Source organism: Sminthopsis crassicaudata, chromosome 4 (assembly GCF_048593235.1).
Source record: "Sminthopsis crassicaudata isolate SCR6 chromosome 4, ASM4859323v1, whole genome shotgun sequence".
NCBI classification, from domain to species: domain Eukaryota; kingdom Metazoa; phylum Chordata; class Mammalia; order Dasyuromorphia; family Dasyuridae; genus Sminthopsis; species Sminthopsis crassicaudata.
Window position 1 is genome coordinate 455,365,595 of NC_133620.1, and position 16,338 is coordinate 455,381,932.

The following is a 16,338-nucleotide window of genomic DNA, read 5'->3' on the forward strand; positions in this document are numbered from 1 at the left end:
AAATGATAAATAGGTCAGTGTGTCTGGACTGGGGAATTCGAAGAGGGGAATAATACGTAGGAAGAATGGAAAGGTAGGAAGGGGCAAGGTTTAGGTGCCAAACAGGGATTCATATTTGATCCTGGAGGCAGTGGAAAGGGAGTGGAGTTTCTTAGGGAGGGTGGGGAGATGGAGGAGGAGGGAGAGGTCAAATCCTCATTTTATGTCAATGACTTTGACAGCTTGTGAAGGATGGGTTGGAATGGGGAGAGACTTGAGGCAGGAAGGCCAATTATTGCTGTAATCCAGACAGGAAGAGGTAATGAGCATTTAGATGCAAGTGATTGGTATCTATTAGTGGAGAGAAGGGGACATATACAAGAGATAATTGTGACAGTAAAGGTGACAAGATTTGGCAACAGGTTGAATCTGTGGAATGAATAAGAGATGACATCAAGTTTTTAACCCGGGCACAGAGAAGGATGGTGTTGCCCTCGACAGTAAGAGAAAAATTTGGACTGGATGTATAGATACTAGGACTATATATATATATATATAATGTATGTATTGTTTATCCTTCATTTTTTGAAGACTAATGACATCGTAATTTAAATGATGTTTTGATTGTGAATTGGATTTAAGGGAGGCAGAGTTACAAAGCCTCACTCTGCTAAAGTTATCCAAGTCCAGTGACAAGACAGAAGTCAACTTGGCTGGCTGGCCACCCCCACCCCCCACCCCCGGATTCACTGATGGATTTGAGACTTGTCTGTTTCCCAAAGCTCATTTGCTGAAATGGTTTTATCAGGGCATGGCCTCTGCTCCTACAGCCACTTCTTGGAGCCACAGTTGAGAGGTGGGTGAGAGGTGGACACCAAAGGTGAACGAGCAGCCCCAAAAAAGTCTCCCGCCAGAGGTGCTTGTCCTCCCTAAACACTCTCACAGCTAATGGACGGCGTGCTGGACCTGGAGTCAGGAAGACTTGGAGTTAAAATATGACCTCAGCTATTTATTATCTGTGATCTTGCAAGCCACTTATTCTTGTTCACCTCAGTGTCCTCATCTGTAAAATGAGCTGGCAAAGGAAAAAGAAATCCGCTTAAGTATCTTTGTCAAGAAAATTCCAAATCAGGTCAGCAAGAGTCAGACAAGACTAAACAAGTGTAAACATATAAGTAGATTCAAAAATAAATGCAATGTTATTTCAGAGGGGAAGGTACCAACAGCCAGGGAAAATCAACTACTGTGAAGTTTGAGCTGAACTCTGAAGAGATCGCAGATTCTAAGAGGGGTAAATGAGGAGGGGGCAGCCTATGCAAAGTTAGAGAGGCTGGATATTGAGTGTCCTGTGTGAAAAGGAGCAAGTTTGGCCAGTAAAAAAGCGTGTCTGATAAATCTGGAAAGATAAATTGGAACCAGAACTTGTTAACAATGAAAGTGTTTCCCTAAGAGAAATGATTTGCCCTGGAAGGCAGCAAGTTAACTGACAATTCTCAAGGGGAAACCAGGTGGCCATTTGAGAAGGTCCTTGCTGTGGTATAGGTTGGACTGGATAGCTTCTAAGGTTCTGTTCCAAGTCTAACATTGTCTGGGTTAGAGCCTGCCTCAGGTGGCTGAGAAAATCTCTATCCCAAAACATTTTTACATTCAAATCTTCTGATAAAGGCCTCATTTCTAAAATATATAGAAAATTAACCCAAATTTATAAGAATTCAAGCCATTCTTTAATTGATAAATGATCAAAGGATATGAACAATTTTCAGATGAAGAAATTGAAACTATTTGTAGTCATATGAAAAAGTGTTCTAAATCATTATTGATCAGAGAAATGCAAACTAAGACAACTCTGAGATACCACTACACACCTGTCAGATTGACTAGGATGACAGGAAAAGATAACGATGAATGTTGGCGGGGATGTGGGAAAACTGGGGCACTGATACATTGTTGGTGGAGTTGTGAAAGAATCCAACCATTCTGGAGAGCAATCTGGAATTATGCCCAAAAAGTTATCAAACTGTGCATACATTTTGACCCAGCAGTGTCTCTACTGGGCTAATATCACATCTTAGAGAAGGGAAAGGGACCCACATGTGCAACAATATTTGTGGCAGCCCTTTTTGTAGTGGCCAGAAACTGGAAAATGAGTGGATATTCATAGTTGGAGAATAGCTGAATAAGTTATGGTATATGAATGTTATGGAATATTATTGTTCTGTAAGAAATGACCAGCAGGATGATTTCAGAGAGGCTGGAGAGACTGACAGGAACTGATGCTGAGGGAAATGAGCAGAACCAGGAGATCATTGTACACGGCAACAAGAAGACTATACGATGATCAATTTTGACGGGCATGGCTCTCTTCAGCAATGAGATGATTCAGGCCAATGCTCTTGTGATGAAGAGAGCCATCTACACCCAGAGAGAGAATTATGGGAACAGAGTGTAGTTCACAACATAGCATTTCCACTCTTTCTGTTATTGTTTGCTTGTTTTTTGTTTTCCTTCTCAGGTTTTTTTTTTCTTTCTTTCTAGATCTGATTTTTCTTATGCAGCAAGATAACTATATAAATCTGTATACTTATACTGGATTTAACATATATTTTAACATATTTCAGATGTATTGGACTACCTGCCAGCTAGGGGAAAATCAGAATTTGATCTGCCTCCTCAGCTCCCAGGTATCTCCCACAGGGCAAGGATCCAAAGTAATACTTCCATGCCTTCAGTGCTGTGAAGCTGGCAAAGCCCTGTTCTCAAAACATCCTAGTGTGAGCTACCTATGACAACTGTCATCCTCCCATTTCACAGATAAGAAAACGGATATCTGACTCGGATGACCTATCCAAAGTCACTCAAGTAGGAGAATGCTGGATCGGGAAAAGGAGGGCCACAGTTTCAAATCTCGACTCTGCCACGTTCTCCTCAGTGTGAGCTAGGCAAACTGCCTATAATTCTCCTCAGTCTCTGTTCCCTTATCTATAAAATGAGGCAGGGCTGGAGCAGAAGGCCTCCAAAGCCCCTGCATGAAGCTCCTCTCCTGCTGCTCAGGGATGCAGGTTAAACCACAGAATTAGGTAACAGCCGAATCCCTCCAAGGGAAGGGAGGCAGCAGCTCAAAAGCAACTGGTCAGGAAGGAGACAAGACGGGAGACTCTCGCTCGAGCCAGCTTCTGCCTGAGCTAGCATTGCCCTGCAGTTTATCTCCTAGTGTTAGGTCGGGCCTTGTTGAAAAATCCCAGCTCTCCTCGGCCCAAATGTCTAGAAGGAGGTTTTTATTTGCCATGGAATCAATAGTGTGAATTCTGTTCCACAAAATTCTGCCAAGTAAAACACTAACCTCCCTCTGAAGGAGGCCCCTGCTTCTATTCCCAGCTCAGAGCTGCCCTGCTGGACTCTCCAGCCCAAACTGAGTGCGGCCGCCATTTTTGGCATCCTAGGTCGGCACCCCTGCTCTTGACCATATGGCACATGAGATGAGTGGAGAGATAGGAAGCATACCTCATGCCAACAGCATGTCTGACCGAAGAATAAGAGCCCTATGCTACTGTTTTGGAGGCAGCTAGCTGTCTCAGGGGACAGAGGGTTGGGCTTGGAACTAGGAAGATTCATCTCCCTGAGTTCAAATCCAACCGCAGATGCTTACTTGCTCTGTGACCCTGGTCAAATGGCTTAACTCCGCCTCAGGTTCCCATCTGGGATATGGAGAAGGAAATGGCAATTTTTTTTTAATTGAACCTTTTTATTTTCAAAACATATTCAAGGATAATTTTTCATCTTGACCCTTGCAAAACCTTGTGTTCTAATTTCCCTCTCCCTTCCCACCACCTCCCTTAGATGGCAAATAATCCAAAATATCTTAAACACGCAAGCCATTATCTTTGCCAAGAAAACCCAAACGGGACCACAAAGAGTCAGACAGAACTCAACAATAAAAACCCCCTCTGAGGGAACAAGGACTCAACCACGTAGAAGTCCAGATATGAAAAAGCTTCAGAGCCAAGATCTGAATCCAGGTTCCTTCCCACACACTTAAAAGCTGGCTTTCCCCTTCACTGCTACTCTCACAGTAAGAGTCACAGGTATCAAACGCAATCATTGGCCGAGCATCTCACCAATGGAGGCGATCGATCGTGGGGTGGAGGGATGGGTTGGGCTAGCTCTGTGAAATCCATCCTAACGACCAGGGAAACATCTCAAAGCTCTTCCCTGACAGTTCATCTTCATAGATGAGATACAGCAATTTGAGAACCGATTGTGTGCAGAGCACCCTACCAGCTGGAGTAGACAGGTGATTGATTCTCAGGCTGTCATAACTATTCGAGGCTGTTAATATCTATGTCACGGGATCCTAAATCCAGGCTTGAAGGGGCTTTGTAAGTCATCCAGTCCAAAGGCCACTTGACCCCATTTTACAGATGAGGAAACGTGGCTAGAGAAGTAAAGGACTTTCTAAGGTCACACTGACAGCAGCTGCAAAATCTGGGATTAGGATCTGTGTCCTCCACTTACCAAATGAAGAGGTTCAACTGGATGACCTCCATGAACTTCCCAGCTCTGACACGTGACCCAAGGAGGGTTCCCAGAATTCAGGTGTTCTGACACCCAGCCTGTTTTCTCCTGCTTGCCACATTCCTGCAGAAGTGTGGGAGCCCGGGAGATTCCAGAGAGTCTCCTCTTCTCATCCGGGTCCAGTGTCCCAACCCGGAGAGTCATTGCAGAGTTGCTGCTCCCTGAGCCTGGCTGGTAGCATCCTCCGGGGGACAGACGGAAAGGAGGAAGCCAACACAAATTGGCATGTGGGTTTAGGGCCCATCACAAATAAATGGAGACAGGAAGAAAAGCTGGGCTCCCAGTCCACAAAGCAGAGTTACCTCCTTCTACCAGCTCTCTCTGCCCAGGCTTCTGCCACATCTGCCACCCAATTACCCAGCTGAGCTCTCTGACCCCCGCAGCCAGCTCCCCCCACCCAGGGGGAGCTCCGCTCAACCTTCAGCCAGCCCAGCCTCGTCCTGGCTCCTCTGCACGGACTGCACAGACAAGCCCATGAATAGAACATTAAAGGCAAAAGCTTATAAAAGAAAAGGCAGCTCCCTAGTAGAACCGAGCCCAGGAAATGTCAAATGCAGAGCAAGGCTTCCCGCCTGGTCCACTTCTCGCTAATGGAAGCCCCTCAGCTCCCCAACCCCTCCTCATCCACTATCCCCATGAATAAGTGATGGGCAGAACACTGCCAACTTTGCCCCCAAAGGCCCCATGAATCTCTTTCTGAATAAGCAGAGGGAAGGGCCCTCTCACAATCGAGATGGGACACGGGAAGAGACCGAGAAATCTGTTGCGATGATTTTGGTAAGAAAAAGAAGCTTCTACTCCCCCAGTTCAAAGAAAGGAGCTGGTATAATCCTCTCCTCATCCAAGTTCCCAGGAGACTTCTGCCAACAGTCTGCACGTTCCTCTTTCCCTGGTTGGTCACCATCCGTTTGGGTGGCGTGGGTAAGGGCTGAGTTGTTTTGTCCTAGGAGCCCCCTCGCCAGTGGATCTCGCCAACCCACCCAACGTGTGGGCAATCTATACTCCATACCCGCAGGGCTTTCTTGAGACACGTGGCATGGATCACACCAATGCACCCACTTCCCGTGCCCACTCGCAGCGTGTCTCACCAGCACACCCACGGCAAAAACATCTCCTCTCACGCCAATGGGCTCCCGGCGCTCGGGGCCCACTCTCACCAACAAAGGGGGTGATCCTGTGCACACAGCCTGGTCGGCTGGTGTGCCCCCGGGATCCCCTTTCCCATCGCCCTGTTGCTGGCACAGGTGGGTTTCTGCCTCCAAGCACACAGCCTTGTGCCAACTGGCTTGCTATGCCAGCACAAGAGACTCCACAGCTACTTTCCTGAATAAGCTTAGCAGGGGCTGTTTGCCGTTTATTATCCAAACCACTCAGAGTGATTAGACAGTAATCACAGGCTCATCTCCAGCCAAATTTTATCTGTTATATCAGAAACATTTTAACCTAAACAAGAGACAAAGAAAAATCTTCTGAGGCAAAAAGTGCCTTTTCCATGTGGTTCTATCCTTTACCGCTGGACTTCCTGGGATATAGCTTACTTTTTCTTTCTGAGTGACCCTAGACAAGTCACTTAACCCCCTTTGGGGACAATAAAAGCACCTACCTTCCAGGGTGTGACAATCAAACACGACAATTTTTATAAAGCACGTTACCAGGTGCCTCGTACATAGTAGGTACCATAGAAAACCTTTTCCCCTTCCCTTCTCCAGTTTCTTCCCTCAAAAAATAAAATCGGTCTGTCCCAGTGCAATTTCACAAGCATTTATTATATGCTTGCTAGATATATGAGGGTGGGTTTATGAAGACTAAAATACATCAGTCCCTGCCTTCAAAGAGCTTAGCTTCCGGTAAGAAGCATCAGTTACAAAGATAATCCAAAAGCCATAAAAGAAATATAAAGTCAATATAAGTTAAAAACTCAGGGAATCAGGGAAAGCCTTCTGTAGGAGGCAGCAGCAGAGCTGAGCACTGAAGGCCGTGAGAGAGAGGCAGGTGGGGAGCACTCCAGGTAAGAGAGTGAGAGAGCCCTCCCCATCATCCAGGCCCACATCCTGTGACAGGGGGCATCATCCCTGGCCCTCACGGAGCTTACTGGAATTCTACAAGAGACCCAACCATATGTTGGCAGTCAGTTCCAAGGCCAGTTCCTTCCTAGCTTCAGAATCTACCAGGCTGGAGAGTAGATAAAGCTGTGGTCTGTAACCAATTTATATGGGAGGGTCAAGTCCTTGGGGATGAGGTGGGAGAGAGAAGGACCCCAGAACTAGAGCCAGAAGGAGCTTCAGAGGCCATCTCACAGAACCCTCTTATTTTATGAAGGGGACCCAGAAAAGATTTGCCTAAGGTCACACAAAGAGTAAGTGGGATTTGAACCCAGTCCTCTGCCCCTGGAGAGCCAGGGCCCTTTCTGCTGTGCTCTGAATCCCATCTGGCTCAGGACAATGGTGACTCGGAGTTGTATGCCCCGCTCAGGTTTATATGGTAAATGGTAAAGGTCACTGACTTTTCTCCCCAAAGCTTCCATCCTATCTGGAAGCCTCGAGACACATCAGGGAGGAATGATTCGGGACTAGAGGTTCAGGAGAGAGGAATGAGAAAAACCAGGGCTTCTTCTCTCTGTCCCTGGCACAACCAAGCACAAAGCCAAGCACAGGTAGGTCACTGGCCTCTGGGCAGCCAAGTGCTCATTAGCAGAAAATCCACTTTAGTCAAGGACAGCACAGTAAACATAGGCAGGGGGCACTAACGCACCACCGCTGCCCTTTGAGGCCTCTGAGATCAGTGCTTCTGCAGGAGCTGGCAGAGGCCTTTCTGTGTCTCCAAAACCACAGCAGACCAATACAGAGAGAAGGCAGAGGGGCTGGGAGGGCGGACATCCAGAGACAAATATGGCAGCAACGGAGGAAGGCCTGAAAGGTGGCAGCCAACGTCAGGGCAGCACTGTGGGTAACTGCCCTGCAATAGCAGAGAGGAAGGAAGGCTTCAGGGGGAAGGAAGGAAGGAAGGAAGGAAGGAGGGAAGGAAGGAAAGAAAGGAAAGGAGGGAGGAAGGAAAGAAAGAGGAAGAAAAAGAAGGAAGGGAGGGGGAGGGAGGAAAGGAAAGGAGAGAGGAAAGATACAAACAATTCAGGACTCTAACTGTCAAATGTTATTTTAACAAGACAGATTGGCAGGAGGGGAGAGGTAGACGCAGGGAAACATCACTAGCTCTTAGCAATCGAGCAGAGAACGGTTCTGCTCCTCCTACCTTGTCTTGATTGCTTTATTATCCCTGATAATTCTTTCCTGGGTATCTATCTCCTTTAGAAAACAGGGAATGCCAACACTGCGATTTGGAGATGATGGAGAGCATGGATCTGTGACTGGGCTAAAATGGAGAACAGTGACCTGGCCACGGTTGCCATGGAGGTTCCAGTTCATAGATACTGCCTGGAGTTCTTGCCCAATCCCCCCTCATCTCTCCGTACCCGCCCTCATCAGTGGAATAGAACAGTCACTTGTCATCCTCCCTGACTTTCTGTGCCCAAAGGATCCAGAGCCACCCTCCAGTCTCCCCAAGGTGGTTGGGGCAAGACTGGCAATCCCCTGAGCACCTGGACACTAAGTGAATCATCTGCCCATCTGCATCGTGATTCTGGAAACCCTTCCAGCTGGTACCTTGCCCTGGCAAAAACTTCTTTTGCCTTTTTTCCCTTTCTCCTACCTCAGGGGAGCCCTTGGCATGGCACTGTGTGACCCAACCGCTTCCTCATCCTCTCTCCCTCTGCACCTTCTCAGCCCATGTAAGTCCCTCATTTCCCTGTTGAACAATCGAGCTCCTCCTAGGACATGGATATTTGTGGTTCCTCCTCATCAAGGCGGCCCGGCCTCCCAGCAGTCTGTGTTCCCTCTCACTGCTTTAACCCACCAGGACCGCAGCAGGGATGGACACTGATTCCGACACCCTGAGCACCTTCCCTTTCCTGCCCCTTTCTGACTTCATCAAGGAAGTTTCCACCTTCCTCTACAGCAGGTGTGGCGCCCTCCCTTTTGAGCCTGGAGGTCCATTACCCACCCATTGTAGATCTCCACTGCAAAGTCTTTCATCCCTGGCTCCCCACCCCTTCCCTATCCTATAGCAACAGCCAGATCTGGACGGTGAGCTCACTCCCTGAAACCACTGAAAGCCTCTTGGCAATCGCCTACATTTTCATTTCATTTCTGTGTCTGATTTTGCTCTCTCACTCTGGCTGGACGGCCAGGGTTCCTTTGCTTGGTGAAATCTGATCTGGGCTGGTATGTAAAATCTGAGACTTCTACTATGTCACAGGAGGGCAGAAGGCTTGCTCTCCCACACGGGCAAGGCCTTGGGCTTCCTCAGCATTCCCAAGACTTTGGGTGTTAGAGCCCCCTTCTCACTTCGGGTACATCACAGACCCCCGGCTCTTGCTAGATGGTCTCTGGGACTTGCCATGACTTAGAAAAGGTCAGGTCCTAGTGGCGAACTTAGCAAGAATGGTTCTTCTAGAAGGATAAACTTAGGACATTACCCATTGACTGTTGCCTTCCAAAAGCCAGAATACCATTTTTAGATCTTGGAGGAGAATTTTAAAGACCCCATGGAGAAATTCTGAAAACCCAGCCTCTGGGAAACCGCCCTATGGAAGCAGAAGTATAAGATTTCAAAGTCCAGAGCCACGTGGTGTGGTGGGGAGTTGCTGGGCCTGTAGCCAGGAAGCCTTGGGTAAGGCAGTTGAGTGGTGCAGTAGATAAAGACTGCACTTAAGACCTGAGTTCAAATACTCCCTCAGACACTTCCTATTGCCATCACCTTGTGCACTTACCTTTCTGAGCCTCAGTTTCCTGAACTGTAAAATGGGAATAATAAAATTGCCTACTTCCCATGGTTTGTGAAGACCAAATGAGAGACTATGTGTAAAAATGTTTTGTAAGCCTTAAAATGCTATAAAAATTATTAAACAAATACTTCCTTTTATATTGTGTGAGGCAGTGGGCAGCTCACTTAACACCTCTGAGTGTCAGTTTATATAATAAGGAGGCTGGACTAGGTCAGCCCTGACGTCTCCTTCAAATCTAGAACTATGATCCTATGAGCCTGGGTCATTTCAGCTTCCTGGCCCTTAGTTTCCTCATATGTAAAAATGAGAGGTTAGACTAAATGGTCTCTAAGATCCCTTTCAATTCTAAAGGAGATAAGTAGATAAAGGATAAATAGATGGATGGATAGATAGATAAATGGATGGATGGATGGATAGAAAGAAAGAAAAAGATATATAAATAGATGGATAGATGGATAGTTAGGTGGATGGATGGATATAAAGATGGACAGACAGACAAATAGGTAGCTAGATATATGGATGGATAGAAAGATATACAGATAAAAATATATAGATAAATGAATATATAGATATGTATGTATATGTAGAAATGCCTGTATTTATATAGATGTGCATGTGTATATATCAGCTCTTGCACACACACACGCACGCACGCACACACACACACACACACACACACACACACACACACAACCCACAAGGGGAACACTTCCCTGCAAGCCTTCACAACCATACTTTCTTTTATTCAGGCCACAGGAGAGAACATTCATGCAGCATATGCTTCCCCCTACCCAGCACCCCTTCTTCCTTCCCTCTCTGGCAGGATTTTCATCGCTCTCTCTCCAGTTCCTCTTCTCCATGTTCCCTACAGACCCCAGCCCTGCAGAGACCCCAGAATGACCCAGAACATCGCACTCCGGCTGAGGGACTGAAGGCTCTACTAGGAGCTGCCAAGACTCCATTACTGAATAATTCCTGGATTGGGGAAAGGGATTGAATTAAGTCTTTCCCCTCCAACTGAGATTGGGTTGAAAATCTTCAGGTGCTCCGTCCCTGAAAGGAAGCCAGCTGATTCCCTGGAGAATCTTCATCTCTTTCCCATCTGAGGAGTGTTCAGCTCTACAGCTAGAGTCTTATAAGCCCAGTATCACTGCACCAAATAGAAAAGCTCTTTTGAGGCTCACGGCAGCGCTCCTCCCAGCCTTTTTCCTCTTCTCTCTGGGCTAAGTTTTTCATTTCTTATTAAGGGTGTCCACTCTTGGTCAAGCCAAGGAGAGTCCAGGAAAGCTCCCGGCATAACTGGATGCTTAATTGATGCTTGATTGATAGTGCATGCTCCCTGGTGGCCTGCCTAGAGAGACCCTGGGGACTGGGGCCACACCAACTGTTTGACAGTCCCAAGGCTCATCGGTTCCCTCGTCCCCAAAGGATGGGGGTCCATTTGTGCTGCCATGTCAGACCATCTGGCCGTGGAAACCAAGGCATCTTGCAGGATGGCAGGCCTTAATCTAGCTGCTCACTGAATTATTCAGAGATGGCATTAACTTATAAATGAGTGTGTTTTGACTGATTTTGTGGTTGGTGGACAGATAAATCCTAATGAAAGACAGCTACAAGATTTTAAATTATTAATTAGGCTACCACTTAACAAAGCCTATTTGGCACTCTATTTCCTTGCTTAACAAGACAAAAAACTTTAGGGAAAGGCTCTAAACGAGCCTAGAGGCTGTTGATTTGCATCCTGTTTTCCAGAGCTCTAAAAATGAAATCCATAGATTCTGACTTGAAACGAGCTCCCTTTGGTGAAACATCCCAGTCTTCCTCCTTCCTGAAGGTTGCCGAGTGACTTCCCTGCCTTCGCCTCTCCCTTTTTCTCATCTTTGACCAGCTCATTGCTTTTTATATCCCCAGCACTGCCAGGCTGAGGCAGGGGATGGAAACCAGGGCAGCTGCGGCTGTGTGCAGCCCGAGCATTGTCAGCAGCTCTAACCCGCCTGGGATGCTGGGCTGCTTCTGCCTGCTGACGGTGGGGGCTGGTTTGGGGCCTGGTCCACCCTAGGCAGGAGTGGGGGGTGGGGGGAGTGGAGGAGAGTCTATCTTTTCCCCTGATTGGGAATGCTAAGCCCCTCACATGGCAGCCTTATTTGGACTCTTAAGCTAGGCTTGAGCAGCAGTGGAGATCAAAGAGATAAGACTGCCAGCCCAAGGCCCCCCTGGCAGCCACCTTCCCCAAATAACCACTGGAGCACATATCCTTCCATTTTCCGTCAGGCCGAAAGCAGGCCGTGACCCAGCCAGAGCAAGCTTCCTCAGAGGGACCCCTTCCATTATGGAGGAATTCTGGATTCTCCATTGGGTTTCAAGGCTGTCTACACTGCCTTCCCCGCCCCCAACGCTCCCCAAACCCTTCTCCAGCATATTCTTCAAGTCCCAGCTTTGGCTAGGTTAATAATAACGGGGTCTCCCATTGGTACAGTTCTCCATGATTACAAGGAGAGGCAGTATAGTATAATGAATAGGTATGTGCTAGACTCAGAAATATCTCGGCTGGAATCCTACTCTGATACTTACTAATTGGCTGACCATGGGCAAAATACTTGATCACTCCAGGCCTAGGGCAATAATTTTTTTTTTTTTTGGTTAGAAATCCAACATTATAGCTATCTAGTTTAAATTCACTAATTTCAATGCATCAGGCACTAGCTTACAAAGTGGCTTACATTTGCTGTAGTGAATTGATAGCTTATAGGCTTTGCAGTCATGAAGATTTTGGTTGGAGTCCTGTTTCTGAAACATACTGGCTAGATGTTCTTGGATAAGTCATTTCTAGTTGTCCTAGGCAATTAAATCTCTAAGGGTTACAGAAAAGGGGGTGGCTAGATGATGGAATGGATAGAGTACCAGCTCTGGAGTCAGGAGGATCTGAATTCAAATCCAGCCTCATACACTTCATATTTCCTAGCTGTGGGATCTTGGGCAAGTCACAACTCCAATTGCCTCAAAAGAAAGTTATGGAAAACTCACCCCTTTGGTATCCTTAGAAGGAATTTCCCTACTGGAAGTTCCCCGAAGTCCTGATCACCCTACCCCCCAAATACTATGAAGACAACAATTTTATTATAGAGAGGCTGGAACTATCATAGGTTCTTTATATACAGTTGCAAAGGATTTTGGCTACAATTTCAAATTCGACACAAGGCTTTCTGCCTAACATGAGGTCACATAGCTAGTAGATAGAAGAAGCCAGGACTTAAAGCAGATCTTTTCACTCTAAGAGTGTGGTGCTTTCCAAAACACCAGTTTTGGGGGAGGTTTTGTGTGTATTATATATTATATTTATATTATATTTTTTTTTTTTGCTTTCTAGAGACCTGGTACAGACAACCTGTTACGAATCAGTAGAGCACCTGTCATTGTTGATGGTATCTGCCTGGGCCCTTTTGGTTTGGTTTCTGCTAAAACATCCAACCCTATCTGAAAGCAGGACTTTCTAATTTATTTTGACTCTCCATAGTTACCATAGTTTGGGGAGGGGGGAGGGTGATCTGGCTCAAGTGGTCTCCACAGCAGGGCCAAGTGCTCTAGTTAAAAGAGAAGAGAAATACTGGCAAAAATGATATCTTTCAAGACCACACCCCTCCCATGGCATCAAGGACCGCCACCTAATTCATGGGTTTTTCAATTTTCAGAGGGAAGAGAGTTAACTTTGGCATCCCAAGTTCTGAGTTCAAGTTCCAAATCCCATGACTGTGCTCCTTTCATGACATGGTCCCTCCTTTGTAGAATGGGGATATTTATCCTGAGATTGTCCACTGTCCACAGTTGGTAAGTGTCATTTATGATCTTTAAAGTGACATATAACATAAATTCAGTAGTAGTAGTAGTTTGACTATCGATATTCTCATGGTGAGCCAAAATGGAAACTTCTCTAATGACACGGGCATCAATGGGTCAAACTCCAAATCTAGCTATGCAAAGAAGGAAAATAGGCAGTCCCAAGAACATGTGACTGCCCAATCTTGAACAACCAGTTCTTGAGAAGTGTAGGTGTGTCCTTCCCCAAGGAAAGTCTCCCAGAAGGCTTGGTTCCCAGTCAGGAGCCAGAGCACTATCTTTCCCTCAGAGGAGAAGAGAAAAATACAATACGAGAGAGTACTTGATTTATCTTTATGCACCTAAATCATATAAATATAGCATGTGGACTGCTTTCAATGGTTCATTTTTAACTGTGAGCTGTCAAAAGACGCAGAACTGAAAAGAAAGTGATATCTGTCAGTTCATCTCGACTACTGCTACCATTAGAAACCTATAGACATGGAAGTCTCTGGCAAGGGAAGCCAAAAGGGTCTCTTTTATTCTGTCTGCTGCAGGTCCAGACTTCTGGGTCACGAGCTTGTCATTCTACATAGTCTTATTAGAAACAGCGTCTGAAATCAAAGGACCTGGGACAAAGTTCTGACTCTACTACTTGTATGATCTTAGATACTCAGCCTCTCCAAGCCTCATCTGCAAAATGGGGCCAATATTTGCTCCTAATCTCATGGGCCAGGAGAGAAATTCCAAAACAAACCTCAAAGGGCTGCATTCATTCGAGACCTGGTTATCCTGCAACCTTCTGTTACAACCCCTGATCTGGGACCCAGGACCAGTCAGTCTCACAGAATGGAGAGAACAGAAGAGAACCCTGGGGTCCGGGACAGAACCTGGGCCTAGGAGCTGAGACAATCCAAACCACTACACTTAACGAGTGTCTCCTGGGCTTCTCATCGCTGACCCACGTGGAGGGCAATAAGCAGGGATCTAGAAAAAGTCCCAGAAGTTTGGTTCCTTTTCTGGAGAGCCAAGACAATTTCATTGAACCCCCTAGTGGCTCAGAGACAAGCAAAAAGCGCCTTCAAGTTTCTCAAACTGGCCTTGATCTTTCTCTCCCCACCCCACCCCCATGTCCCTGGTCCCTCTTTCATAGGATCAGCCTCTCCCCCCAAAAAAAAGCAAAACCAAACACCAAGCCCCTGCTTGTCTCCCCGCATCCCAGGGCCTCTTCTCCCAACCAGAGTTCTCCTTCCTGATCCTGCTGTGAGGTCACAATCCTATGCTTACGACATCACAGTCTGTTGCCATGGAAACAAGGGCGGATTAAGGCAGGATCCTGCGAGCTCAGGGATCAGGCCCCTCTCTCGCTACCTGAGCCTCCCGACTCAGCCTTTGTCCCAGAGGACCAGGGCTGGATCCGGCGGGCGCCTGGGCCTGCCGGCTTGTGGAAGGGCCGGGGCGGCGGGCTACGGGGAGGGCGCTGAGACCAGGGGAGCGGGGGACGGCTCGGGGCTGGTCCCAGCGGAGCTCATCCGCACCCGGAGAGCGGAGCAGGGGCGGCCCGGATCGCCAGCCCATGCGGCTCCGAGGAGCAGCCTCTCTTCCCGGGGCCCCGGGGACAGCGCCCCGCTCCCGCGTGACTGCCGCCCAGGAGCGCCAGAGCCACGTGGGGGCGCGGTGGGACTTCCCCAGAAGCGGCGCCAACTTTGCCGCGCCTCTCCCGGCTCCCGAACCGGGCTGCCCGGAGCTGCGGCCGCCTCCTGCAGGGGGGAGCCTGCGGGCCACTCCCGGCAGCCTCCCTGGCCGGCTCCCGGCCGCTCCCCGGCCGGCTCCCGGGCCTCTTCCCCCGCTAGCTCGCGCGCTCTCCGTTCCATCAGTCGCCACACCCCAGCCCTTCCCCGGGCTCGCGTCAAGGCACACACCCTGAGCCCGGTCCTGCCGGGGCCGCAGCAAAGTTTGAGCAGCAAGAGGGACAGCGCAGTCGCCACCCCTTCACCCCTTAGCTTGGGCCCTCTCTGCTCGCCTCCCCCGGGGAATAAAGTAGGACGGGGATGGGCAGAGGAGTCAGGCAAGCGGCGGGGGGCAGAGGCGGGGGTGGGGGCCGAGCGGAATCCCGGGAGACCTTCAGAGGCTCAGCTCCAAGGGGGCGCAGCTACTGCACCCGAGCCAGGGTTCGAGCCCGGCCGCCTGGGCTGAGCGGCTGCAGCTCGCGGCGCGAGAAGACCTAGGCTAGAGGACAGAAGTTGGCGGGCATGCAAATCTCCGAATGACTGGTTCGTGCCCCGCTTCGGTCAGCTACCCCCCGGGAGCCCCCAGAGTCAGCGATCAGCAGCTCGCAGATCGGCCTCCTTGGGCACAAGCCCCGGCCAGTCCGGGGGCCATTCTCCCCCAAGTTCCGGCGCCAGCGCCTCCCACCTCCAACACTACCTCGATCTCCCGGGTCCCCCGACTGCCCCTTGCCGGCGTCCGCCCGCAGCAGACCCGTTCCAGCGCGGCGCCGGCGCCCGGTGCCCAAGTTCCCCCTGCGGCTCAAACTCACCTTTCGGGAGCATCTTGGCCGCGGGGCCGCCGCTCTGTCAGAGGCCGGAGATGGGGCGCTCCCACGCGGGGTCCAGTTTCAAATCCCTGGGTGCGAGCTGCAGCTAATCCGAGGGCGCGGAGCCGGGGGCGCCCCGGCGACCTGCTCCTGCCCAGCGCCCCGGCTCCGCAGGGGCATCCTGAGTCCCAGCCCCGCGCCGCCGCCGCCGCTTCAGCTGCCGAGGGGACAGCCGCCCGGCGGCCGCGGGCTGCGGCAGCGGGGCCCTGCCCTGCCCTGCCCTGCCCTGCCCCGGCCCGGAGGAGGGGCGGCCGCTCGCGCTCGGCCCGGGCGAGTCCGCCGGAGGTGCCTCGGGCCGGGCCGGGAGCTGCTCCGGGCGGCGGCGGCGGCGTCTCTCCCTCTTTCTCTCGCTTGCTCGCCCGCTCGCTTCTCCCGCGCCTCTGCCGGCTGGAGCACTTTGGCGGCGGTTTTGAGGGGAGAAGCCGCCCCCCTGGCCGGTGGGCCACGGCCCCCTCCCTCCCCGCCCCCTCGGGCTGCTGCTGCAAATGGGCGCTTGCCCCGGAGCGCGCTGCTCGCAGGAAAGCGCCCGCCGAGCGTTTGC

General features: G+C 49.7%; 1 protein-coding gene across 1 annotated transcript in view; it reads right to left on the reverse strand.

The window, feature by feature from the left end:
* Positions 1-16,338, reverse strand: part of RTN4RL1 (reticulon 4 receptor like 1) — a 130,394-nt gene extending 114,056 nt beyond the window's left edge. Inside the window, exon 1 of the mRNA XM_074263867.1 lies at positions 15,741-16,338. Coding sequence (XP_074119968.1) covers positions 15,741-15,753 — 13 coding nt within the window. The 5' untranslated portion in view covers positions 15,754-16,338. The remainder of the gene's footprint in view (positions 1-15,740) is intronic.